The 21,391-nt window shown below is 57.0% G+C and overlaps 1 protein-coding gene across 39 annotated transcripts in view; it reads left to right on the top strand.

Annotated features, from left to right (window-relative positions):
* Positions 1 to 21,391, top strand: part of NRXN2 (neurexin 2) — a 107,881-nt gene that overhangs the window by 40,908 nt on the left and 45,582 nt on the right. For 9 of the 39 annotated variants that reach the window (XM_070564178.1, XM_070564196.1, XM_070564174.1 and 6 more), the window contains 7 exons: positions 610 to 654; positions 8,207 to 8,368; positions 9,108 to 9,546; positions 12,767 to 13,153; positions 13,336 to 13,539; positions 19,460 to 19,488; positions 21,003 to 21,129. In XM_070564178.1, coding sequence (XP_070420279.1) covers positions 610 to 654; positions 8,207 to 8,368; positions 9,108 to 9,546; positions 12,767 to 13,153; positions 13,336 to 13,539; positions 19,460 to 19,488; positions 21,003 to 21,129 — 1,393 coding nt within the window. The remainder of the gene's footprint in view (positions 1 to 609; positions 655 to 8,206; positions 8,369 to 9,107; positions 9,547 to 12,766; positions 13,154 to 13,335; positions 13,540 to 19,459; positions 19,489 to 21,002; positions 21,130 to 21,391) is intronic. The other 30 variants (XM_070564198.1, XM_070564186.1, XM_070564176.1 and 27 more) reach the window with 8 other exon arrangements.

Genomic DNA, 21,391 nt, shown 5'->3' with positions numbered 1-21,391 from the left:
GGGTCTGCTTCTTAACCCCTGCCTTCCCCCTCTCACCCTCTGTTGGAAAACCCCGTTACCGACTCTGTGTGTGTTACTAACACGCTTATAACCCAGGGGACCAAGGGATGGGCAGGGCCAGGTGGGGCAAGGTATGAGTGAAAAACCGAACTAACCTTTCTGTCTCATCTGCGGAATGTCGGCCATCTTTAAGTCTTTGCTTTCTTGGTCCAGTTTTTTGTTGTTTTCTTCTCTACTAACCAAGGTCTTTAACTGTTCTGTTCTCCTTCTCTGCAGCCGGCTCTTCCGGGAGGGGATGGGGCGGGAAGAGGAATCCAGAGGCGGGCTGGGGGAGGAACCGGGAGAAGAAGGGGTTTAATTTCTGTGTGTGTTTCATTTCTCCCTCCCATTATAATTTAATTTTCTTTAAACAAAATACTTTAGCGGGACCTAAGGTGGGAGGGTCTGAACAAATGACCAAATATATATGGATATATATTTTTCGTCCTTCCTTGAGTTTCACAGTTGGTCATTTTATTTTTCTTTTCTTTTCGTTCTGTTCTTTTGTTGTTGTCTTTGTTGGTTTTTGACCCCCCCCCCCCCCCGCCCCTCCCCATATCTCCGGTGAAGCACGCAGGGATTGGACACGCTATGGTAAACAAACTGCATTATCTGGTAGATATCACTCTAATTGTCTTACCGTTTGGTTTGCCGTGGGTTTTTTTAACTGTTCGATTCTCCCTCTTTGGTTTCCTTTCCCTGATTGGTTTTGGTTGTTTTGCTCTTCCAATTGTTTTTTTGCGTCCTGGACAATCTTTAGATTTTGCTTCTCTCTCTTTTCGTTTTCCTCTTTCCCTTTTCTTTCTTTTTTGGTCCAAACTCAAATCCAAAAGACAAATGGAGATCGAGGAATTTGGCTTGTCCCTGCCCTAACCCCTGACTCCTGATTTCAGATTCCTGGCCAGAGAGACCTGGGGGCAGGCCCCACGTTCATCGGCTCTGGTTAGACCAGCCCCGATGCCAGGCTGCTTATTTCTATTGCTTTATTTTGTTCCTTTTCCCCCTGCTCCCTTGTTTTTTCTCTTTGATTTAGTTTCTTTCTTGGTCTCCTGAAAATCCATGGAAAACACCATCCCATGACATGCTATGCTCTGCTCACTGTCAGTTCCTGGATGGGCCCCTCGAGTTGAGGGAGAGGGCTGGGGGTGACGCCTCCACGGGCAGCCAGTTGGGCAGATTCCCCAGGGTGGAGGAATGGCCTTGGGAGATGCGGAGTGGCCTGGGACCAGTCCAGAGCCTTCAAATCACCAGTTCAGATCAGTTTGGGGGCTGCCCCACGCTGGCTGCCAGGGAAGAGGTGACATCCCCTCCCTCACTTCTCAGCCTTGAGGGTTCCTGGTGCCGTCTCCCCCACATCTTGCATGGCATGAATGGTCTTTTCCCCCACCAGGGACAGCGTCCAGTTTTCCCCGCCGCTCTGCTGCTCTGACTAACACTGTGTTTCACACTGTCTTCCTTCCCCTCCCTCTCCGTCCCCTCTCCGCCCCCTGCCTGTCCCGCATGGCCTCTGAGGGGGTGAGAGGAGGGGGCCCGCAGAGGGGAAGTCGGGGTAGTCGTTCGTCGCCAGGCTCCTCTGTTTGGGTTGGGCTCAGTCCCGGTGAGTGTTGGTGTGGGTGTGTGTGAAAAGGCAGCTGGTGTGTGTTGGTGTGTGGGTGTGACTGTGTGTAAATGTTGGTGTGACATTTAGGGGGTGTTAGTGGGAGACTGTGCGGTGTGTTTGTGAGACTTCTGGGGACTCTGCATGTGTAGACGCTGGTGTGTGTGTTTTTGAGGCTGGTGAGGGCTCTGGATGGAGGTGGGCTGTAGGGCCGTGACCGGCAGGAGCAGGGCAGGAGCTGGCCCTTTGTGCCTCGCCCCGCCTCAGAGTGTGTGCCTGCAGGCCTCGCTGTGCGCTGTCCCCTGGGATTCCCTCCTGCCTGCCCGGTCCTGGCTCTGCGGCAGCGGGCTGTTAGTCATCACCTATTAATAATGCAGAGTGATTGAGCACCAGGCTGGGGACCCTGCAGATGGACGTGTCTGCTCCCACGGGGCCTGCGCTGCTTGCGCGGCTGCCTGGCTGACTGGGAGGGAAGCGTGGGAGCCGGGGCTCCCAATCCCAGGGGCTCCCCACCTCCCAGGAGGCTCTACCTCTGAGGCCACGTTTGGCCTGTCCTGACACTTTCGCGGGTCCGTGTTTTCCTGCACCCGCAGACCCGTGGTAGCCCCGTCCCTGAGCTAGTGTCCGAGGCCACAGCCATCCCAGCCCTCTCCAATCCGAGACCTCATCTGGCCACTCCCAGTCGGTGTTCAGATGCAGCCAGAGGTGGTCCCAGCTCCACCCCTCCACGGGCTCTGTTCTCCAGCTGCTGCTTCTAGGAATCGGCTGCTGCCAACCCCTGAGCCAGGCCACTGTGTCCCCGCCAGGAGCTGGGCATTCGGAACTCATCTCAGAGAGCTTCACTGGACAGCCAACCTGTGACTTTGGGGACAGAAGGGAGGCAAGATAAACCCATGTGGTACACCCTAAGCACGTCAGGAATACCACTGGAGAATTAGGACCCTGCACACCTTCCTTCTAGTCTCAATTCAGTTAAAAATTGACCGTGTGAACTGGGCTGAAGCTGTTTCCTCATCTCCTGAACGGGCTGATCATATCCCCGCCTTGCCTGTTTCACGGGGTCAGCGTGAGGGTCAGGAAGGGTAGTGGAAGTGAAAGCATCTGTACTCTGTAAAGGGAATTATAATTGTATTAAGCTTTATAAAATGTTCACTGATTAGCTCAGTGTTTCCAGGGCAGGGATGTTTTGTAAAGAAGCGATTCCCTTCCCACAGCACACCCTGGAGAATTTGGCATCTCTGGCCCCATCGGAGATCCTATTACTGACCCTTCCTAGGAATCGGTCCCAAAATAACTACATGAAACCCCAGAATGCCTCAGCAGTCGGGCCTGGGGAGGAGGAGGAAAGACTAGTGGCTTGGATAAGTTGGTTAAGAATCAAACAACCCTAGCTGGTTTCATCTTGGCAGGGAAAGTTCCTGCTAAATTCTAAGTCTGCAAAGTCCACACTTTCCTGCGTGAGCAGTACTGCTCGATGATCAGAGCTGGTTGCCTCTTGGTGGCCTGAGTGGCCTCACAAACCCTCAGTAACCTGTCCCAGGGATCAGCTCTTTCAGGCTGGAGTTGGAGAACAGGGCACCGGAAGAGACGGGGGACGGGTTCAACCTGTTCTGATTCCCAGGCATTCCTCACCCGGATTCCAGTCGGTTCTGTATTTATCTTTTCTGACTCATTTAGACGGACTCTTTTCTTGTGACTTGAGCATTTCTCCTTGTGGGGGAGAGTGGGTACAGCCGAAAAAGGCCGATCAGTTGAGAGGGTTGGGTTAGGTGTGGTCAGGCCGATGGAGGTATTCTTGGAAAAATAGTGAGTTCTTTGTACATACACTGGGGGCTTTGGTTCTTCTAAATAGCTCTCACCTTTTGAATATCATTTAAGCTTGTTGAATGCCTAGAGTGCAGGCAACAGGCAGAGGTCATTCCAAGTTAACACATGGGGAAACTGGGGCGCAGAGAAAGCCTGGGGTCACGTAGCTAGTTAAGGAAGAGCTGAGTGCTTTCACTTGATTATCTCATTGGATCCTCGTGGTAAGCAAGCCTGGGAGAGTTGGAGTGAAGGGAGCTGTGAAACCGTATTCACAGGTGAGAGTCAGAGAGGTAAAATGAGATTGTTCTGGAAAATGGTAAAGGCTAGAGGAGAACTCAGGATTTCTGATCTGAAGTCTTTCCCCTCTATTCCTAAACGTGATCAGATCCAGAGGTCAGAATGTGCTGTAGGACCATAATTGGTGGCTGGGTCACCTTCCTGGTGTGTCTTTCCAACCTGTTTCTCTTTAGCTTCTCCCCACCGCAAGCAGATGGCTGAACTTAAATACCAGACAGGGCTGCACGACCTCCCCTGGCCATCCTTCTCTCCTCCCCAACTCGTCTTCATGCCCTGCTCCCACCCGACTCAATCCCACGGGGAGGCCAGGACCTTTTTCCTAAAGGAGTTATTCCTAGCCACTTTTTGCTCACGGATCCCTTGGAGAATTTGATGACACAGCAATGAAGTCTCACAGGAGACAAAATGCCCGTTGGTGCAGTTTTACATACAATGTCAAGGGGCTTCATGAATCCCAAAGCCCAGCCAGCCAGCCCACAAGTCAGAAAGCCCTGCCCTCAGTCTTATTGTCCCTCAAGTAAGTTTCCCTCTCAAGGAGGTCAGTGACCCTGTGATCGCAGCAGGGACCTGGGAAAGGATCCCAGTGATGCCAGAGGGGTGCGTCCCCTCTTCCTCAGCCTTTCTTCCTGGAGCCTGGTGGGCATGGAGTGCCCCTTGGGGATATCTGTGGCCAGGACCTGGTTTCACATCCTGCTAGCCTGCCTAAGGGGAGACAAGCAGAGCAGAAGAGTGGTGGTGCCAACAGGGAGGGTTGAGAGCCCACCCAGGTCATAGGCTGCCCCTCGCAGCCACCCTCCTTGCTCCTGAGGAGTGGAGGGAAGGCTGGTTGCTGGGCTCCTGTGTCTTCTGTGCTCCTGCCCTCTTCCCTGGCTGGGCATGGCTCTTCCAGGGCAGAACTGTGGCTCCTTCCTCCAGGCCTCCTCAGTCCCCACGCAGGGCCTGGCTTGTCTGTGTTGAGTGGATTGGAGTGGGTTGGGTGCAGAGTCTCTTCTGTGTCTTGGGGTCCTAGCCATGGTCCTGAAGATGAAAAGGATGCTGCTTGGACACAAGCTGGTCCAAACTTCCTCCCACTGCCTTCAGTAGGTAGGATGTGGTGTGTGAGCAGGTGTGTCTGGGGTTGGTGAGCAGTGATGAATGGACCATGGGAATGAGCATCCGGGTCACCCTCTGATGAGGAAGGTCCGAGTCTAATGTCCCTTCCCTTTGATTCTCAACCCATAAGTGTCTCTGTCCCGGTGGTGGCTCCTCTGCCCTCCTCTGTTGGAAGGGAGCTTCTCCTTCTGCACCCCCACAGCTCTTTCGCCTCCATCTCTGCTCTTCCCTATCTCCCCCGCCTGCATGCTTTCTCACCTGTGGCTGCCTTACGCTCACCTCTCCTGCTGGGCCTGGCCCCCCATGCTGGCCCTCTAACCCGCATGTGTCCTAGCTGCAGTGGCTGTTCTGTGTCGCATGGTCCCCCCTGCCCTCCTCCCCCGCCAGCCCCACCCCTTCCAGAAGCTGTGCGGGGGGGTTGGGGGGCAGGGGCATCACGAACCCCCGGGTGGAGGGGGATGGGGGAATTGTTCCCCCGTTTCCTGCTTTTACTAACGAACCTGCCATTTTTGTGTCTGGACTTTGATTTGTCTGAGGGAACAGTCGGGTTTACTAATCTCGGTCATCTCCTTCCTTGCCTACCCCAGAGACCTCCCTCCATGCCCCCTGCCCTTGGCTTTCTTTCCACCCAGTGCCCGTCTCCCCCTTTCTCCCTCCACCTCCCCACCCCTCTCTGTGCACCTCCTTATTGTCACCCCCGCCTCCTGCTATCCTGTCCCCCCAACCTCTGGGTCAGGCCTGCTCTAAAAAGATAGTTGTGAATCTGAGGGACAGATCCAAGGGTGATTAAGGAGGCCCTCTTCTGATGGGGGGGCACCACGTGGCAGTGGTTTGCATAAACCCATGGGGGGCAAGGTCATATCTGCATCCACTCTGGAGGGGAGTTAAGGAGGACCCCCCCCAAGTCAGGTCCTTCTACCTGTAAGAGGGCAAAGGCAGGTGAGCTGGCTGAATGGAGTGGGCCAAAAGGGCCCATAGAGTGAGGAAGATGCCAGTAGCCGGTGCCCTGGCTAATGGGCTGGGGAGGAAGGACACAGCTGGGACGCTCAGGTGGGCTGGAAGGCCAAGCGTACTGGTGGAGGCCAAAGGAAGGGCCTCTTCCTGGGGAGCTCCAGGGCCAGGAGGGCCCTCCACCTGCACAGAGGCAGGCGCGCCCGGCTCAGAGCAGAGCAGAGGTTCTGGCCACCAAAGACTCCCAAGGTGCTGGGTTTATGGATGGGACACAGGCAGTGAGAGCCAAGTGTGGCCCTGAGTCACGAGGTGAGTTGACGTTCACCTTTAATGACCACGATGTGTCCCCTGGATTGTGCTGGGATTAGTACGGTTACAGGGACATGTCGGACCGAGTGGCCCCCCTTCAGCGACTGACCATCTAGTTGGGGTGACCAGATGCAGGCTCAGGAACGAAATAGTGGCCCAGTCCCTGGTCTCTGAGTGTAGCGCCAGGAGTGGAGGCAGAGGGTGGATGGAGCTGACTTTGTCCCAGAGAGACCCTTTCCCCTGCCACCTCCCTCTGCCTCATCCCCCCTGTTCATCCCAGTCCCCTTCCTCCCTTCTTCCAGCACCCCTCTGCCCGTTCTAATCTTGTCTGCATGTTTTTGTGACTAATACTTTGACCCCACCCTTTTCCACCCAGGTCCCCACTTCCCAGCCTCGGGTGGGGTGGAGGGAAGAAGAGATGAACAATAATGACCAACTCTCCCGTCAAAACAAGACTCAAAAGCTTCAAACTGCCCCCTTCCAAAAATACACCCCTTACCTTCCGTCCTTGAACCAAGTCCCCCAGCACAAGGTTTGATGGTTCCCAGGAGGCGGCCCCTTCAGCCCTCGCTTTGCTCAGCCCCACCTCACTCCGTGTGAGGCTCCAGCCCAGCACAAGGGGACTCGGGGGTCTTGCAGGGGAAGTTCCCTTTGCCCAGGTTCTGCCTATGTCCCTTAGGAGTTCCTAGCACCCACCCCCTGCCCCCGTGACAATGGTGCCCTGGAGACCACTTGCTGGAAGATGGCTGATGGCACGTGCGTATGGACTGGCGTGGGTGGGCACGTCGCAGGATGTGACTGGAAGGCCCCAGTCTCCAGACGTTGCCTGAAAAGGGGGTGCCGAAGCACATTTTAGGGGGGACAGGGGAGTAAGCTGTGGCCTGTGGAAGCACAGTGTTGGGTCACCGTAAGCCAGCTTCCTGATGGCCCCTGCAGGAGCCTGCCCACTTTTCTCAGCTGACTGTCCTAAATGGCAGCCTTCCTAGAGTGGGGACCGTGGTCCCGCAGCCCTCAGCTCTTCCCCCACAGCCTGGCTGGGTGTCTGGAACCTTTGTGGGCTGCTCCTATGGCTAGACTTTTCAGGGCCCAGGTGGGCATTTGCCTGGGAGGGGGCAGTCAGAGCATCAGAGGGGGCAGGCCACTTCTGCCTTCTCCAGGCCACTACTGAGCCTCTTTCACCTCCTCGGAACACCACGTACATCCCCATCCCTCCCCGTCTGGCTTTCTTACCTGACTTTGCAAACCAAGGTCAAGGAATCATGAGGTTGCCCTGTTCCTCTAACCCCGTTCCCTAACCTGGCCCTGACTCCTTAGAGTATTGCTGGTGGCGTCAGACGGAAGACAATGAAGAAAAGAAGGCGGGCTGATGCTTAGGTAGAGGTCTGCCCTCTCCTTGGGAGACAAGAGAATGTCCAGAATACAGATGGGCCTGGGAAGTAAAGACTCAGGAAGAGGGCTAGGACCAGCCGGAAGCCAGGGAGTTATGGTGGGAGTGGTATATGCATCTGCCAGGAAGTCCCAAGACTGCCCCGGAATATCTGGTTCTTGTTCCTCACGCCCTTGCTGTCTTCCGTCTCCCTACTGGGCTGAGACTGAAAGGACTCCTCAGCGCCCCCAAGGGAGAGCTGCGGGTGAGTGGAGGCCGCTAAGATCCAAGGAGAACGGGTGTTCTCTGCCTCATTTATGAAAGACGCTCTGAGATCACATGTGGGTCCAGGGAGCACCTTCAAGAGGAGAGAAGCGAGGGTGCCATTTGCATCCCCCCGTAATGGGGCCCTGTCCTGGGGTCTCCACTCGCACTCGGAATCACTTCCAGAAACTGCCTCTTGGCCTTCTTCATGGTGAGCGCTTCAAGTGCCCTTCAGTCCTCTGCCTGCTGAGCTGGGGACCATGGGCAGCCTTAGCCGACCCTGAAACCATCAAATCTTGTGCTGCCTCCTAACCCCTCTTCCTTCTCTCCCCCCACTGTTCCTCCTCTGAGACAAGCAGACATAAAAATGGGGGTCCCCTCCCCCGCTGCCCCCTGGCCCCTCCCTTGCCCAGCCTGTGGGTCTTCGTGGGGAGTTGACGCCCGTTGTCTCCTTGTCTCTCCCCCTCCCCCCCTGGGCTGGGCAGGTGACCATCTCGGTGGACGGGATCCTGACCACCACAGGCTACACGCAGGAGGATTACACCATGCTGGGCTCTGATGACTTCTTCTACATTGGGGGCAGCCCCAACACTGCTGACCTGCCAGGCTCGCCCGTCAGCAACAACTTCATGGGCTGCCTCAAGGACGTGAGTAGGGCCAGGAACGGGCTGGGTCAGCCTGGGAACACTTTGACCCCTCCCTTCAGCCGGATTCAGTCTGACCTGGCCAGCTGCCCTGGGCCCCTGTTCCTTCCAAGTGCATGATGGGAGACTTCCCCTCCTCAAAACCTAAGGCCCATTGACACCATCAAGAGGCTTCTCCTCTCTCATTTCCTCGAGCCTCAGAGGACCCTCGAGGCAGCTGTGGTAGAGAGGAAAAGAATGTTGATGCGAGAACTGAAGACCTGTGATGAGGTCCCTGCTCTTCCACTCACTAGCTCCGTGCCCTTGGCCAATTCCCCCGACCTATCTGACTCAGTCCCCTCATCTGTAAAATGAGCGGTCAGTACCCACTTCTTAAGGTGCTTGTGAAGAGCAGATGAGAGCATAAGTGAAAACACGTTTGTCAGTTGGAAAATGTCAACCGGATGCTAACAGTGATTGTCTTGCTGTTATTCCGAACTGCGATTCCGCAGGCACCGAGGGCTGCCGTGCTGCGCTGGGCAGGAAGACGGGACAGAGAAATAAGGCAGGGAGGCGCTTGTTCACAGCCTCTGTGTGTGAAGTTCGAGAGCAGAGGCCCAAGCCAGTGGTCTGGTGGCGCTGGGCAGGGCCCCCCAGGGCTGGGTGGCAGGGTCCCCTGGTCCTGGCTGCTGCTGGGCAGGAGTGGCCAGGCCGTAAGCTGCTTTCGCTTCTTCACCCCCCCCCCCCCCGCCCCTCCCTGCAGGTGGTCTATAAGAATAATGACTTCAAGCTGGAACTCTCCCGCCTGGCAAAGGAAGGGGACCCCAAGATGAAGCTGCAGGGGGACTTGTCATTCCGCTGTGAGGATGTGGCTGCCCTGGACCCCGTGACCTTTGAGAGTCCTGAGGCCTTTGTGGCGCTGCCCCGCTGGAGCGCCAAGCGCACCGGCTCCATCTCCCTGGACTTCCGCACCACGGAGCCCAACGGGCTGCTGCTCTTCAGCCAGGGCCGGCGGGCTGGGGCCGGGGCCGGCAGCCACAGCTCTGCCCAGCGGGCCGACTACTTTGCCATGGAGCTGTTGGATGGCTATCTCTACCTTCTGCTGGACATGGGCTCTGGGGGCATCAAGCTGCGGGCATCCAGCCGCAAGGTCAATGATGGCGAGTGGTGCCACGTGGACTTCCAGAGGGACGGGCGCAAAGGTCAGGAGGCCTCTCGACCCTACCCTTCTCACTCTGACCCCTCCTCTTCCCCCACTCTGACATCCTCTCCACGTCTGTCTCTTCTGTTCTATACAATTTCCTATGATCCTCCCTGCCATTTTCCTCTGGCCCTCCTCTGGCCCTCCCAGTCCCTCTGTCGTCCCTCCTGTCATGGTGCCTTGGTGGACCAAGCAGAGCATTCGGAGTCAGTCAGACCTGGGTTCACTCCTCAGCTCTCCCACTTTCTGCGTGTGTGACTTTAGGCCTCTTACTCAACCCCTTGAAGCCTCAGTTTCCTTATCTGTAAAAGGAATCATTGTACCAGGGTCATCAAGAGGAGAAAGTAAGAGAATACCCATTCTCCTTAAAAAAAACAAAATGCTTCGCAACCATGCCTCCTTTCTATCTAGATCCACTCAACTTTCTTTTATTAACTCACGCAACAAAAATTTATTGAGCACCTACTGTGTGCCAGGTGTTGTCCAAGGTGCTGGGACAGAGACAGCAGTGAACCAAACAGCAGTCTTCGCTGTCACAGATCTCGTGCTCTGGTCGGGGACACTTCTGCAGCAGAGCAGAGAGTGCTGGGGTTGGGCAGGTGCTATTTCTTGAACCTTCTGTTGCTTCTAGCCACCTCTCCTCCACTCTTCCTCTTCAGCCTTCCTTTCTCATCCTCTTCTTGTTTTCTGCTTAATTCTCTCCTCTTTGCTCTTCTCCATCTTGCTGAACACAGAGGAAAAATTGATATAAATGAGAACTGACACATTATCCAAATTAAGCACTTATCAACGTCAGCTAAATTTTCATGCTCCCCCAGCTGTCACTGCACCGGGTCTTCATGTCTGGGTGCAGTGACCGCTCCCCCACACACAAGGAGGAAAGGGGCTGGCCTCGAAGCATCGGCCTCTCCTGGGATTGCTGTTGCTTCCTCTCCCTTTCTCAGAAAATGTTGCCTTTCCTGGGCTTTATAGTAAATGGGTTCTCCCCCTAGTTTGTCTCATGATGGCACCGGGGGTTTTCACAGGCCACTCGCTGCCTCCCAGGGTTTCCAGAGGTTTCCACACTCTCTAGATTGGAAATCTGCCCAGGCCTTGCAGAGAACTCCAGGGCTCTCCGCTTCTCTCTGCCTTCAGGAAGGGGTCTCAAGCCGACCTCCAGAGCCCACACAGCAGGTCCTTGGGCCCCTGTCTTGCGCATCTCCAGCCGCTTCCGATGGCCTATGTTCATTCGTGCACACAAGCACTGACTTGAGGCAGTCATTCCCACAAAGGACTCTTTGGCCTTTTCCATGGTTTAAAAAAATTGCAGTACATTATACATAACATAAAAGTTACTATTGTAACCATTTTTAAGTGTACATTTCTGTGGCTTGAAGTACATTCACGGTGTTGTGCTACCATCGCCCCCATTCATCTGCAGAAATTTTTCACCTTCTCAAACTGAAACTCTGTCCCCATTAGACGCTGACTCTCTGTTCCCTCTTCCCTCAGCCCCTGGCAACCAGCATTCTATTTTCTACTCTGTGCATTTGACTACTCTAGGGACCTCCTCTAAGTGGACCATTCAGTACTTGTCCTTTTGTGTCTGCCTTATTTCACTCAGCAGAATGTTTTCAAAGTTCATCCATGTTATAGCACGCGTCAGCATTTCCTTTCTCTTTAAGGTTGAATAATACTCCATTACACCCCACATTTTGTTTATCTATTCAGCCACCTATGGACACTCGCATTGTTCCATTTCCATGTTTTAACTTGACCTTGGCGCGAGATCAGTCCTCACTATAATTTCCTCTTGCGTACTCTCTTATATAGTCTTTCCCCCACCTCTTCCTTCCCCTCCCTCTTCTTTCTCCAACCTTTGGTTCATTTGTTGAGAGTCCAGTTGGGCGTTGTCCGTGTCCAGGAGGCCCTGCAGCGGGTGGTGGAACAGACATCTGGGGAATCTGCTCCAAATAGAGGTGTGGGTGATGGGGGGCCACGATGAAGGCCCTCGCGGGGGAGTGGGTTTGGCAGCAGGACCCTGGGGCATCTAACACCTTGTCAGGGGAGGACGAGCTAGGGGCCACGTGTTAAAGTGGGGCACGGGGGAATGGCTTCTCTGGTTCAGGGAAGTTTGTGAGCAGAGGAGGATGAGGAGCTGCGTCCGTAGAGGGCTGGCCCCTCAGTTTCACACTGAGCGCTCACGCTCTGATCTCCTCCTGCACCCCACCCCCATCTCTACCCAGTCAGGCCTAACGCAGACCAAACTCTCCTTATCTCTCTTTGACCCCACTGAGACAGGTGGACGTTTTGCTTTTTAAAGAATTATTCTGAACTTGAGAAAGGAGAGAGGAAGGAAAACATATGGAATAGAAATTACAAACAGAATAAAGCTTCTAACATATAAGTTTCTGCTTCTTAAGATCTCAGTAAAGGCTTTGAAGCTCCCACCTGATCCCAAATCTTTTTTCTGAGATAACCAGCCTCTCCTTCCAGAGAACTCTGACAACTCAGAAGCTCCGTGCCTGGCTTGCCTCCTCCAGGCTGCCGTGCTTTCTCACAGGCCCCAGGAGCTGACGGGCCTGCCCATCCCGTCCACCAGCCACAGAGGGGCTGCAGGCTGGAGGGTGGAGACTGCGGGCAGGGGGTCCTGCTGCCTGGACGGTACTTGGGCTCTGCTTTTACCCACTGTGGCACTTTGGGAAGGTCCCCATCTCTCTCAGCCTCATCTGCCATTTCAAACTGGGATTGTAAAGGACCAATTTCACAGGGTTACCGCGAGACCTTAGGGCTATAATATACGGAGAGTGCTAAGTGCCTGGCATACAGTCAGAAAAGCTCAGTAAATGTTATGGGGGGAAAACCCTTTGGAGTCAAACCTTTCAGCCTCCTTAGGGTTCTCTGCCTCTGTTTCCAGCTCTAAGGGACGGGCTGTGGGAAGGACATGTGGATGATCCAGCCCTTTTTGGGCATGTCCACCTCCTGTGCATCCTCTGAGGACTTGCTCAGGTGGGGAGGGAAGAGTCTGGACAGAGGCCCACCGCACACTGCAGCTGGGCTGGGGCTGGCTCACGCCACTTCCTGAACTTGGGACCTTTGTCAAGCAGTATCTGCAGCAGGCGAGTGAGGCTGAGCTTCCGGTCCAGGGCTGCTGCAGGCTGCGAGGTCAGGGCATCCCCTTCTGGCCTGTGGCGTCTCGATCCTGCCTTCCCCACTGAGGCCCACTCTCCCTCCATCCCCAGGCTCCATCTCTGTGAACAGCCGCAGCACACCATTCTTGGCCACTGGGGAGAGCGAGATTCTGGACCTGGAGAGCGAGCTGTACCTGGGCGGTCTCCCTGAGGGGGGGCGGGTGGACCTGCCCCTGCCCCCGGAGGTGTGGACGGCGGCGCTCCGGGCTGGCTACGTGGGCTGTGTGCGGGACCTCTTCATAGACGGCCGCAGCCGAGACCTTCGGGGCCTGGCCGAGGCGCAGGGGGCTGTGGGCGTCGCCCCATTCTGCTCCCGCGAGACGCTGAAGCAGTGTGCATCCGCCCCCTGTCGCAACGGGGGCATCTGTCGAGAGGGCTGGAACCGCTTCGTCTGTGACTGCATCGGGACCGGCTTTCTGGGGCGGGTCTGTGAGAGAGGTGAGGCCAGTCTTCATCCCAGGCGTCCCTGCCCTCCATCCCTGAGTCCCTTCCTCCTCAGGGGGCCCCTTAGGGACCCGCCCTGGGCCTGTCTTCCTTGTAATGATTCTCTTCATTTTCTCTCTCCCTCCACTGGCCCTTGCCTGTCCCCCCCCTTCCCCCTTCCCCCACGCCTCGGGCAGAGGCTACGGTCCTGAGCTATGATGGCTCCATGTACATGAAGATCATGCTGCCGAACGCCATGCACACAGAGGCGGAGGACGTGTCTCTGCGCTTCATGTCCCAGCGGGCCTATGGGCTCATGATGGCCACCACCTCCAGGGAGTCAGCTGACACCCTGCGCCTCGAGCTGGACGGGGGCCAGATGAAGCTCACTGTCAACCTCGGTAACCACCCTGCCCCGCGCTCCTGACCCCTTCCCTGACCTTGCCTCTGACCCACACCCCCTCTGTCTGGAGAAGCTGGTGGTGGCAGCAGTGCGAGTTTGGAGGTGGGGAGGTGACAGCCAGGTCAGAGCCCCCAAGGGTGCTCACGTGGGTCTTGGCAGTGTCTGTTCTGCACATACGTCCATAGCTCATTCTTGGCTGTCGGCTCTACACTTGCTCATTCATTGGTTCGTTCACTGGGGAAGAACTCGCAGACAGACACCTGCTGGTGCTAAGTCTGAGCTCAGTGCAGCGGCAGATCCGGAGAGGAGGTGGACCCAGCCCCGCACACAGCCGCCCTTTCTGCTCTACTTTTTTAAAGAGCCTTGTCTGTGTGTGTGCGCGCAGGGGCATGTGTCACACTGGACGCATTGTGACATGGCATCTTCCCCTTGTCTGCTTTCCCGTTTGAATCCCATAGCTCCCTCTATTTTATAGATTGTGAATTCATATACTGACCTATCCAACATCACAGAGCTAGGGATGGTGGGGGGAGGAGCCGGGCCTCAAACTCAGGCCATTTGCACGAAAGTGCAGAGCATTCCCACTGCCTCTAACAGAGCTGAGGGGTGGAAGGGCGTCAGGGGCCTCGCTGTGGATGCTGGGTGCCTCTGCCGCAGCCCAGAGCAGGCTGCGGCTCCACTCTGCCTGGCGTCCCTGGGGTGTCCATGTGGGCGGGACCATGAGGCCCACTGGACTCTCTGTGGGCTTCAGCTCTCATGATCAGGGGCAAAAAGCAAACAGCAGGTTCATTCATTCAGCTCATTTATGGGACACCTTAGAAAGGCCAGGTGTGTTGTGCACCTGGGGTGACAGGAGGGAAGAGGAGAGGTCCCCGCTTCCTGGAGCCCTCAGTCAGGGGGACACTGGAAGGTAGAGGTGCTAAGCCGTCCAGGCTGGCGTCACATCGTCCGTTTCCGACCAGCCTCTCTAAGAGGGGCGTCCAGGGCCTGCCACGTGGGGAGATTCAGGCCACTGGGGTCGCCAGTGTGCCCCCAGCCTGGAGCAGAAGGAGGGCTCTTCTCAGCGTATTGGAATCCTCAGCTGGAGTGAGCACAGAGCTTTGAGCTTTTAAGTGTTTATCTAGAGTCTCATCCTAACATTGGTCTCTAGGCCTTTGTGGGACAGACTGTGGCCTTTTGGGGCCCGTTATCCGGTTAATAAATTTATACTGAGTCCTTCCCTTTCCCCTTTCGGCCACCTGGCCTTTGTACTCCTAGGACAACGATTTGCTGAGTGAGGGGGGCGCTGGAGTTGGGGAGAGGTGCACAGGCGGCCAGGGCCTTGGAGTTGGGGGACTGAGGGCGCCCCGAAGCTCTGCTCCTGACAGTCATCACAGCCCACAGAGTGGTGGCGGGTGGTGGCGCTGCGGGGGAAAGCGGAATGGGAAACGCCCTCTGGCCAACTCTCCACGGGTCTGTACTATATCCTCTGGCACCTCGGAAACGGTCACAGGAGGAAGGCACCAGCCCAGGACCCTGTGAATGGCCTGTGCTTCTCAGCCTGCCCAGGTCTGGGTACCCAGCGTGAGATGCCCCCCTTTGCCCCAGGAGGTGTGCATTTACTGCGTGGTAGGCACGTGGCTCTGTACTCGGTGTGGACACAGCAGGGAAAATCTGGGGCTTTCTATTTGCGGGGAAAGCAGAGGCTTCTTCCTTACTTGGACTGTCTTAGGTCCCCTGCAAAGAAGCTTGGGTTCCTTTAGATCAGACAGGAGGCGGCATCCTTGGCCAGGACAACGTTCTCTGGTTGGCCCTGGGGACCTTTCACCCTTAGGATCTACCATCTCCTTCCCATGGACATGCTTTCCTGTCTGTGCCACATAGTACTTAGAAGTTAGAGAAGAAGGTGGCCCTCAGGCTGATGGCCAGCAGAGATTCCTCCCACACGCCTCTCGCCCCTGGCTGTGCCTGGCCCCATCCACAGAGATGCTGCCTCTAATGGCTTATGATAAGCCACGACCGCACGGATCTGTCCACGAATACTGAGTGATGGGCATACAGGGAGGTGTGTGGCCGCCCTGTGAGCCATACAAACACACAGGTTGTCGCCACCCAGCCACCCAGCCCCCATCCTCAGGTTGCAATGGGAAGAGCTTTGGGCCTGGAGCCAGAAGATCTGGGTTCTAGCCCTGGTAAGTCCTTGTCCCTCTCTGAGCCTCTGTTTTCTTTTCTGTAAAATGAGGATAAGTATCCTCGCTTTGCCTGCTTTCTGTGGTGGTTTTGAGGCTCAAATGGAAAAGGGGGTGAAGACATTATACAGATGCAAGACACAGTGTGGAGACTCACCCAGCCTTCTAGAAGGAAAATCACACTGGGACAGGGAGCTAAGCTTAGAGTCGGGGCGGGGGGCTTGCTTCCACACTGCCTGACCCTGTCTGACCCCCGCCTCAGGAGCCCCATTCTAATCCCCATCCTGCTTGCTCCCCAGGGCCCACGGGGCCTCACAGACAGGCAGTGCCACTGAGGCCCTGCTCCTAGGCTGGACTCGCTGCCAGGAAACAGAGAGAAGCCCGATGTGGCTTGGTCTCCAGCCTGGTGCTGTCCTCATGTGGGGAGGGAAGCCGGCCTCACACAGGCAGCTAAGCAGCCAGCTCCTCAGGTGCTCAGTGGAATGACACAGACTCGGTGCTGGTCCTGAAGAGGGAGCTGAGGCTGCCAGTGATCAATTGGTGGGCTGGCTGTGGGGAGGTGCTCAGTATAGCCTCAGGAGACCGGGTGTCTGCTGGGCCAGAGAGGGCCAGAAATGAGCTACTGCCCCCTTCCAGCAGCGGATGCCAGAGAAACTGGTGCGTGCCTCCTGCCCCGTCCCCTGGCCTCCACCACATCGTGGACCCTGAGCAAGTACTGCCCTCTGCAGCCCCTGAGCGCAGTGGTTGATCTCTGTTCCTAGAGGACAGGAGAGTCCCCTGGATTCTTCACCTGTTCCAGTGTGACCTGGGTTCCTGGGTTCCCTCTGCCCTGGGTACGGCCTCTGGGGCCAGTGCCCAGCCCAGCCTGTCCCCTTGTTGCCCTCCCTGGAGTTGCCCTCCCCGAGGTGTGCCCATGTGGTCCTGGCTGTCAGTGAGGCTGCCATGAAGGGTGCATTGTAACTGAAGACTCTCCGAGCTGGAGGGGCCCTTAGAAGCCCCTCCTTCAGCCCGCCCCTGTGTGCGAATCACCCATGCCTTGCCCCTCCAACCCCAGGCTCGCCACCTGTGCTCAGACGCCGTCTGTCTGTGTCAGGACCTCCCCACCTCTGAGACGGCCATTCTAATCACGGGCTCCTTCTTAGTGCAAATGGCCTCTTCTGAAATTCCCACATGTTGACCTCGTTCTGCCCTCTTGGGCCATACAGAGGAAGTCGAACTCTCCTTCGTGTTGTAAGCGAGGCTAAATACACATGACCTCCCGAAGCCCTCTAATCCCGGGGACCCTGGGAGGGCACTGTGTCCCCGCTGGGGCTGTGAAGTAGCTCTCCAGCCCCTTCTACAGGCTGGGCTGCTCGGGAGCCAGCTCTGCTTCAGGAGTGCACACGGCCACTCCGCAGTGCCACTTCCGAGACGAGATGCCAGCCAGTGGTCTCCTTGCCTGGGAGCCCTGCCCCCCACCTCCCGTCTCTAATCTGCAGGGCAGGAGCCAGGTGGGGCACAGGGCGGGGAGCCCGGGTTCTTTACCTTGAGTCCCTTTCCATGCAGGTGACTTCTTCCCACCTGCGCCATCACACATCCATACCCTCAATCTGGTCTCTATGTCCAGCCAGGGCCTTGGTGGGTCTGCACAGATCAGTCCCTTCTGTCTATTCCTGAACTTGAGGCGTGGGTTACTGGTTAAGAGGGTACTAGCTAATGCTCCTGAGCTGTGCTCTGGTTGGGGGGGCGGTTCATGGAGGGCTCTGTTTCTCCCACTCACTTGCAGTTCCCGGCTTTCCTCCGGAATGGTGCTGGCTCCCTCCTGGGGTGCCCATCTTCCAGGGGTGTTTGCTCTCCTCTCCACTGGAGCGGAGGCTTCTGAGGGTGGGGTCACTGCAAGGGGTGCGCCTGGAGCTGACACCTCTTCTCTGGACAGATGGACCCCCTATGCCTGCTGGTCTCCTGGTGGGGAGGGAAAGAATTGAGCTCCTCGCTGGGCCCTTTCCCCAAGGGGATCGGCCTGCCTTCCAGGTCCCTTTTTTCTTTTTTGGACCCTTCATTGGAGAAGACTCTGCTGGCCCCGAGAGAGCCCCCGAGACCTGACTCCAGGCCTGGCACCCTCCCACCCTCGCACCGACATTACTCCCCTTCCGCCTCTGTCGAGCTTCTCCTTCCCTCTGCTCCCCCTTTCTTCCTCTTTTCTCTCTGTACCCTCTTGACCTCATTCCTCTCACTGTGGTTTCTCACTTCCCCTGTATCTGCCTCTTGACCTTCCTCTGCCTCCTCTCTGCTCCCTTGGTGCCAGGCTGTGACTCAGGGTCCTGGCTGCTCCCCCCACTCTTCTGCTGCGGTTGACAACGCGTGTGGAGCTCAGCCGTACCGCCCGAGGGGCCCACGCCCCCCAGAGCCACAGGGGGAATCTGTTTACCTCCACTGCAGGAACCTTCAGGGGCCCAGGGCATGCCAGGGGCCCCCAGCCCCCTTTGCGTTCTGGGCCTTGGGGTTGCGGGCAGAGCCTGTTCTGGGAGAAGCCACAGGATGCCAGGATATTGCTGGAAACTGCCCCCTCTCTGAAAGGCAAGGGTTGGCCCAGTAAACACCCGTTTCTTGCTCCAGCTCCGAATCCTCTTGTCCAGGCCCCTCAGCTCACAGGGAGGGGCACTGAGGCTGAGAGAGAGGAGTTTGCCATGGTCACATAATGAGATTCGGACCCAGCTCCTCTGCCTCTGCGTGCCCCAGGCTGGCTGGGTCTGATGGAGCGGTGCAGGTGTCCAAAGGGCCCTAAGCCCCAGCCTCATAGGTCCTTAGTGCTCTGCTCCCCCTGCAAGGCTGGCCGACTCTCATGTTGTGGGTAATGTGTCCCACCAGCAGGATGGCCAGACGCCCTGGGGCCCCAGGCTGCAGCTCTGTGTAGACAGTGCACTTTCTAACCACTGAGCCTGGAGTTGGAGGATGGCAATGCTGGGCTGTGGACGGGGCAAGAGACTGTGCTTATGGTGCCTGCTTGTCCGTGACTTGCTGTGTGCCCTCAGGAATCATACTTTGGGGGCCTCAGTGTCTCTATCTGTGAGGCTTTGGCCCCTCTGTAGGAAAATGAGTGAATACTAGTTCCTCTTCAGGGTGAAGGACCACCCTGGTCCCCAGTGGCAGCCTGGCATCCCTCAGTTTAGGAAGCGTAGAACAAAGGTTCCTGTAGTGGTGGTGCTAGCCCCCTGGGACTTTGGGAGGTGTATGGCCACGGGAAGGGGGCCCTGGGGCAGACCCCTCCATTTAGCTCAGAGCCCAGAGGGCACCAGAGTGGCATGTCACAGCCTGGGCTCTGAGCGGGGAGTCGTCCCAGAGCAGGGGATGCAGGGACTCTGGCCATCCGCATCCATCTCCTTCCCAGAGGCGGGGAGATGTGGGGTTGGTCAAGCCCTCAGCCCCCGTCGATCCCCTGTACGACTGGGATTTCCAAGGTGCCCATCTCCCTCAGACAGGAGAGGCCTGGGCCCCTCTGAGAAGGGAGATGCAAGCCTTCTTCCCATCGCCTCGCTGCCCTGCCTTCCAGCTCTGGGGAGGGTTGGCGCCCTCTTGGGGGCAGGAGGTACAGGGGTCCAACTGTGGAAGGGGAGAGGGCACCTGGGCACGCGTGGTCCCCGGAAAGTGGCCCCGGGGGGAACCCCCGCCTGCAGACACCCCTCCCTGTGAAGGATGTAAAAAAAAAAAAAAAAAACCTTGTTCTACCTTTTTGTCTCCCCTCCCCCTCTGCCCGCCCCATGGCCCCCCCAGACTGCCTGCGCGTCGGCTGCGCACCCAGTAAGTGGCTTCCCTCTTCTTCTGTAGACCCCCAAGGGGCCTGGGACGCTGGACACTGGGATCTGGGGAGGGGAGGTGGGGGGAGGAGGAGCCTTCATCACTGGCTTGTGTGGGGCTTGGGCAGCGGGTGTGGGGAGGGGTGCTGGCCTGGGGCAGATGGCGTGTGGTGTGGCTGTGGAGGGCAGAATGGGCCACATGAAGTTGAACCAGGGAGAGTTGGCGGAGGGTCGGGGGCCAGCATGCTCACTGGGTCTGGGAAGGGAAAGGCTGGAAACCCCGTCATCTCAAGTCCTCAGGAGGGTGGGGCGAAGACGTGGTGGCACCTGCAGCAGTACTGCCCATCACCCTATGGGCAGGAAGGAGCCGGAGAGGGGCTAGGATATCCCGCTGCATCTCCAGAAGTGGCCACAAGGGGGAGGGCGAGGCCCACGGGAAAGAAGATGAGGGCGGGAGGCGAGCGCTGTCAGGGCCTCAAAGTTCAGCCCCCCGCAGCTCCTGTGTCCATGGGGGCCAAGTTTCTGCCAAGTGGGGGTGCTTTCAGAGGTGACAGTGAGGCTGTCAGCAGGGGTGAGATGGAGAGCGGGTGTGGACATTTCTGAGCATCCCGGTGTGCCGGCCTCCATGCTCTGTCTCCAAAAGTGTTTGTGCATGGTGTGCCCTGACGTCACGCGAGGGCACAGGAACCAGGCAGGTGCAGGCAGAGAGGCTGTGTGTGCTTGGCACCTCTGTATGTGTTTGGTACCTGTGTGCGCATGCGTGGTGAAGCGTCTCCCGGCTGGCGAGAGCACTGGGGGGCCCAGGGGTGACCTGGGAGTGCTGCAAAGTTCAGCACCATGCCAGAGATAAATATGTTTTGTTTTAGACTTGGAAGCAAATAATCCTGGTCTTGAATAAACGGTCATAATTCCTAAGAAATATTCCCCTCTCTGGCCGTGCTGGAGGTGCTGTGCATGTGGTCGCATGTCCTGGTGCCTGGAGTTTGTGCAGGAAGATGACATCCGTCCGTCTGTAGATGGGGGCGCTGTAGTGTCTGTGTGGAAGTTTCACAGCCAGCCATGAAGATGTGGGTGCATATTCCCATTTGGGGGTGTGGAAAGGGTCTGTACTTTTGAAAGTTAGGCCTATGCCTATATGCTGGGAATTTGGCTGCTGGCTACACACATTGACACTGAAGGTCCTTAGGAGATTTGAGAAGAGTGTGTTGGTTGTAGGTGTGAGTGTCTGTGTTCAGGGCCTCAGGGCACAACTCCAGAGGCACATTCATATCAGATTCTATTTGAATGGCACCCTGGGAAGTCGCTCAAGTGGCAGGGCTGAGGATGTCTGGGTTCATTTGTTGCGTGAATGTGTGTGCCCGTGTGCATGGGTGTGTGGTACAACTGAATATGTGCCACAGGTGGCATGTGTATACCTACGTGCACACATGTGTGCAGTGGTGAGGCTCTCTGTGTGCCTGGGGTGGTGCACGAAGCCTCACGCGAGCATGTCTGGGCGCCACGCTCACTCCCCCCTTGGTGCCGCAGGTAAAGGCCCCGAGACGCTCTTTGCGGGGCACAAGCTCAATGACAACGAGTGGCACACGGTGAGGGTGGTACGGCGTGGCAAGAGCCTGCAGCTGTCTGTGGACAACGTGACCGTAGAGGGTAGGTGGTCTGGGACCAGGGAGGTGGACACATCTCTAGTGACCTGTGCTTGCCCCCGTTCTTCTGGGTGACCACTGCCTAGGGCAGCATTCCAGCAAGTTGCTGCTGCATCTCTCCCTCGGGGGTGGTATATAATGGGGACCTGGACCCCAGGGACCATTTCAGCTCCCGCAGGCAGCATTTCCCTGCAGGCCTGTTAGCCCTACACAAGCAAGTCCCACAATTTCTCCCGGATCCAGGAGCTGCGCTTGCTGCCAGCACC

This window comes from Equus przewalskii, chromosome 11, assembly GCF_037783145.1.
Source record: "Equus przewalskii isolate Varuska chromosome 11, EquPr2, whole genome shotgun sequence".
Classification (NCBI taxonomy): Eukaryota; Metazoa; Chordata; class Mammalia; order Perissodactyla; family Equidae; genus Equus; species Equus przewalskii.
Note: the sequence above shows the minus strand (reverse complement) of the source record. Positions and strands in the feature narration are given on the sequence as shown.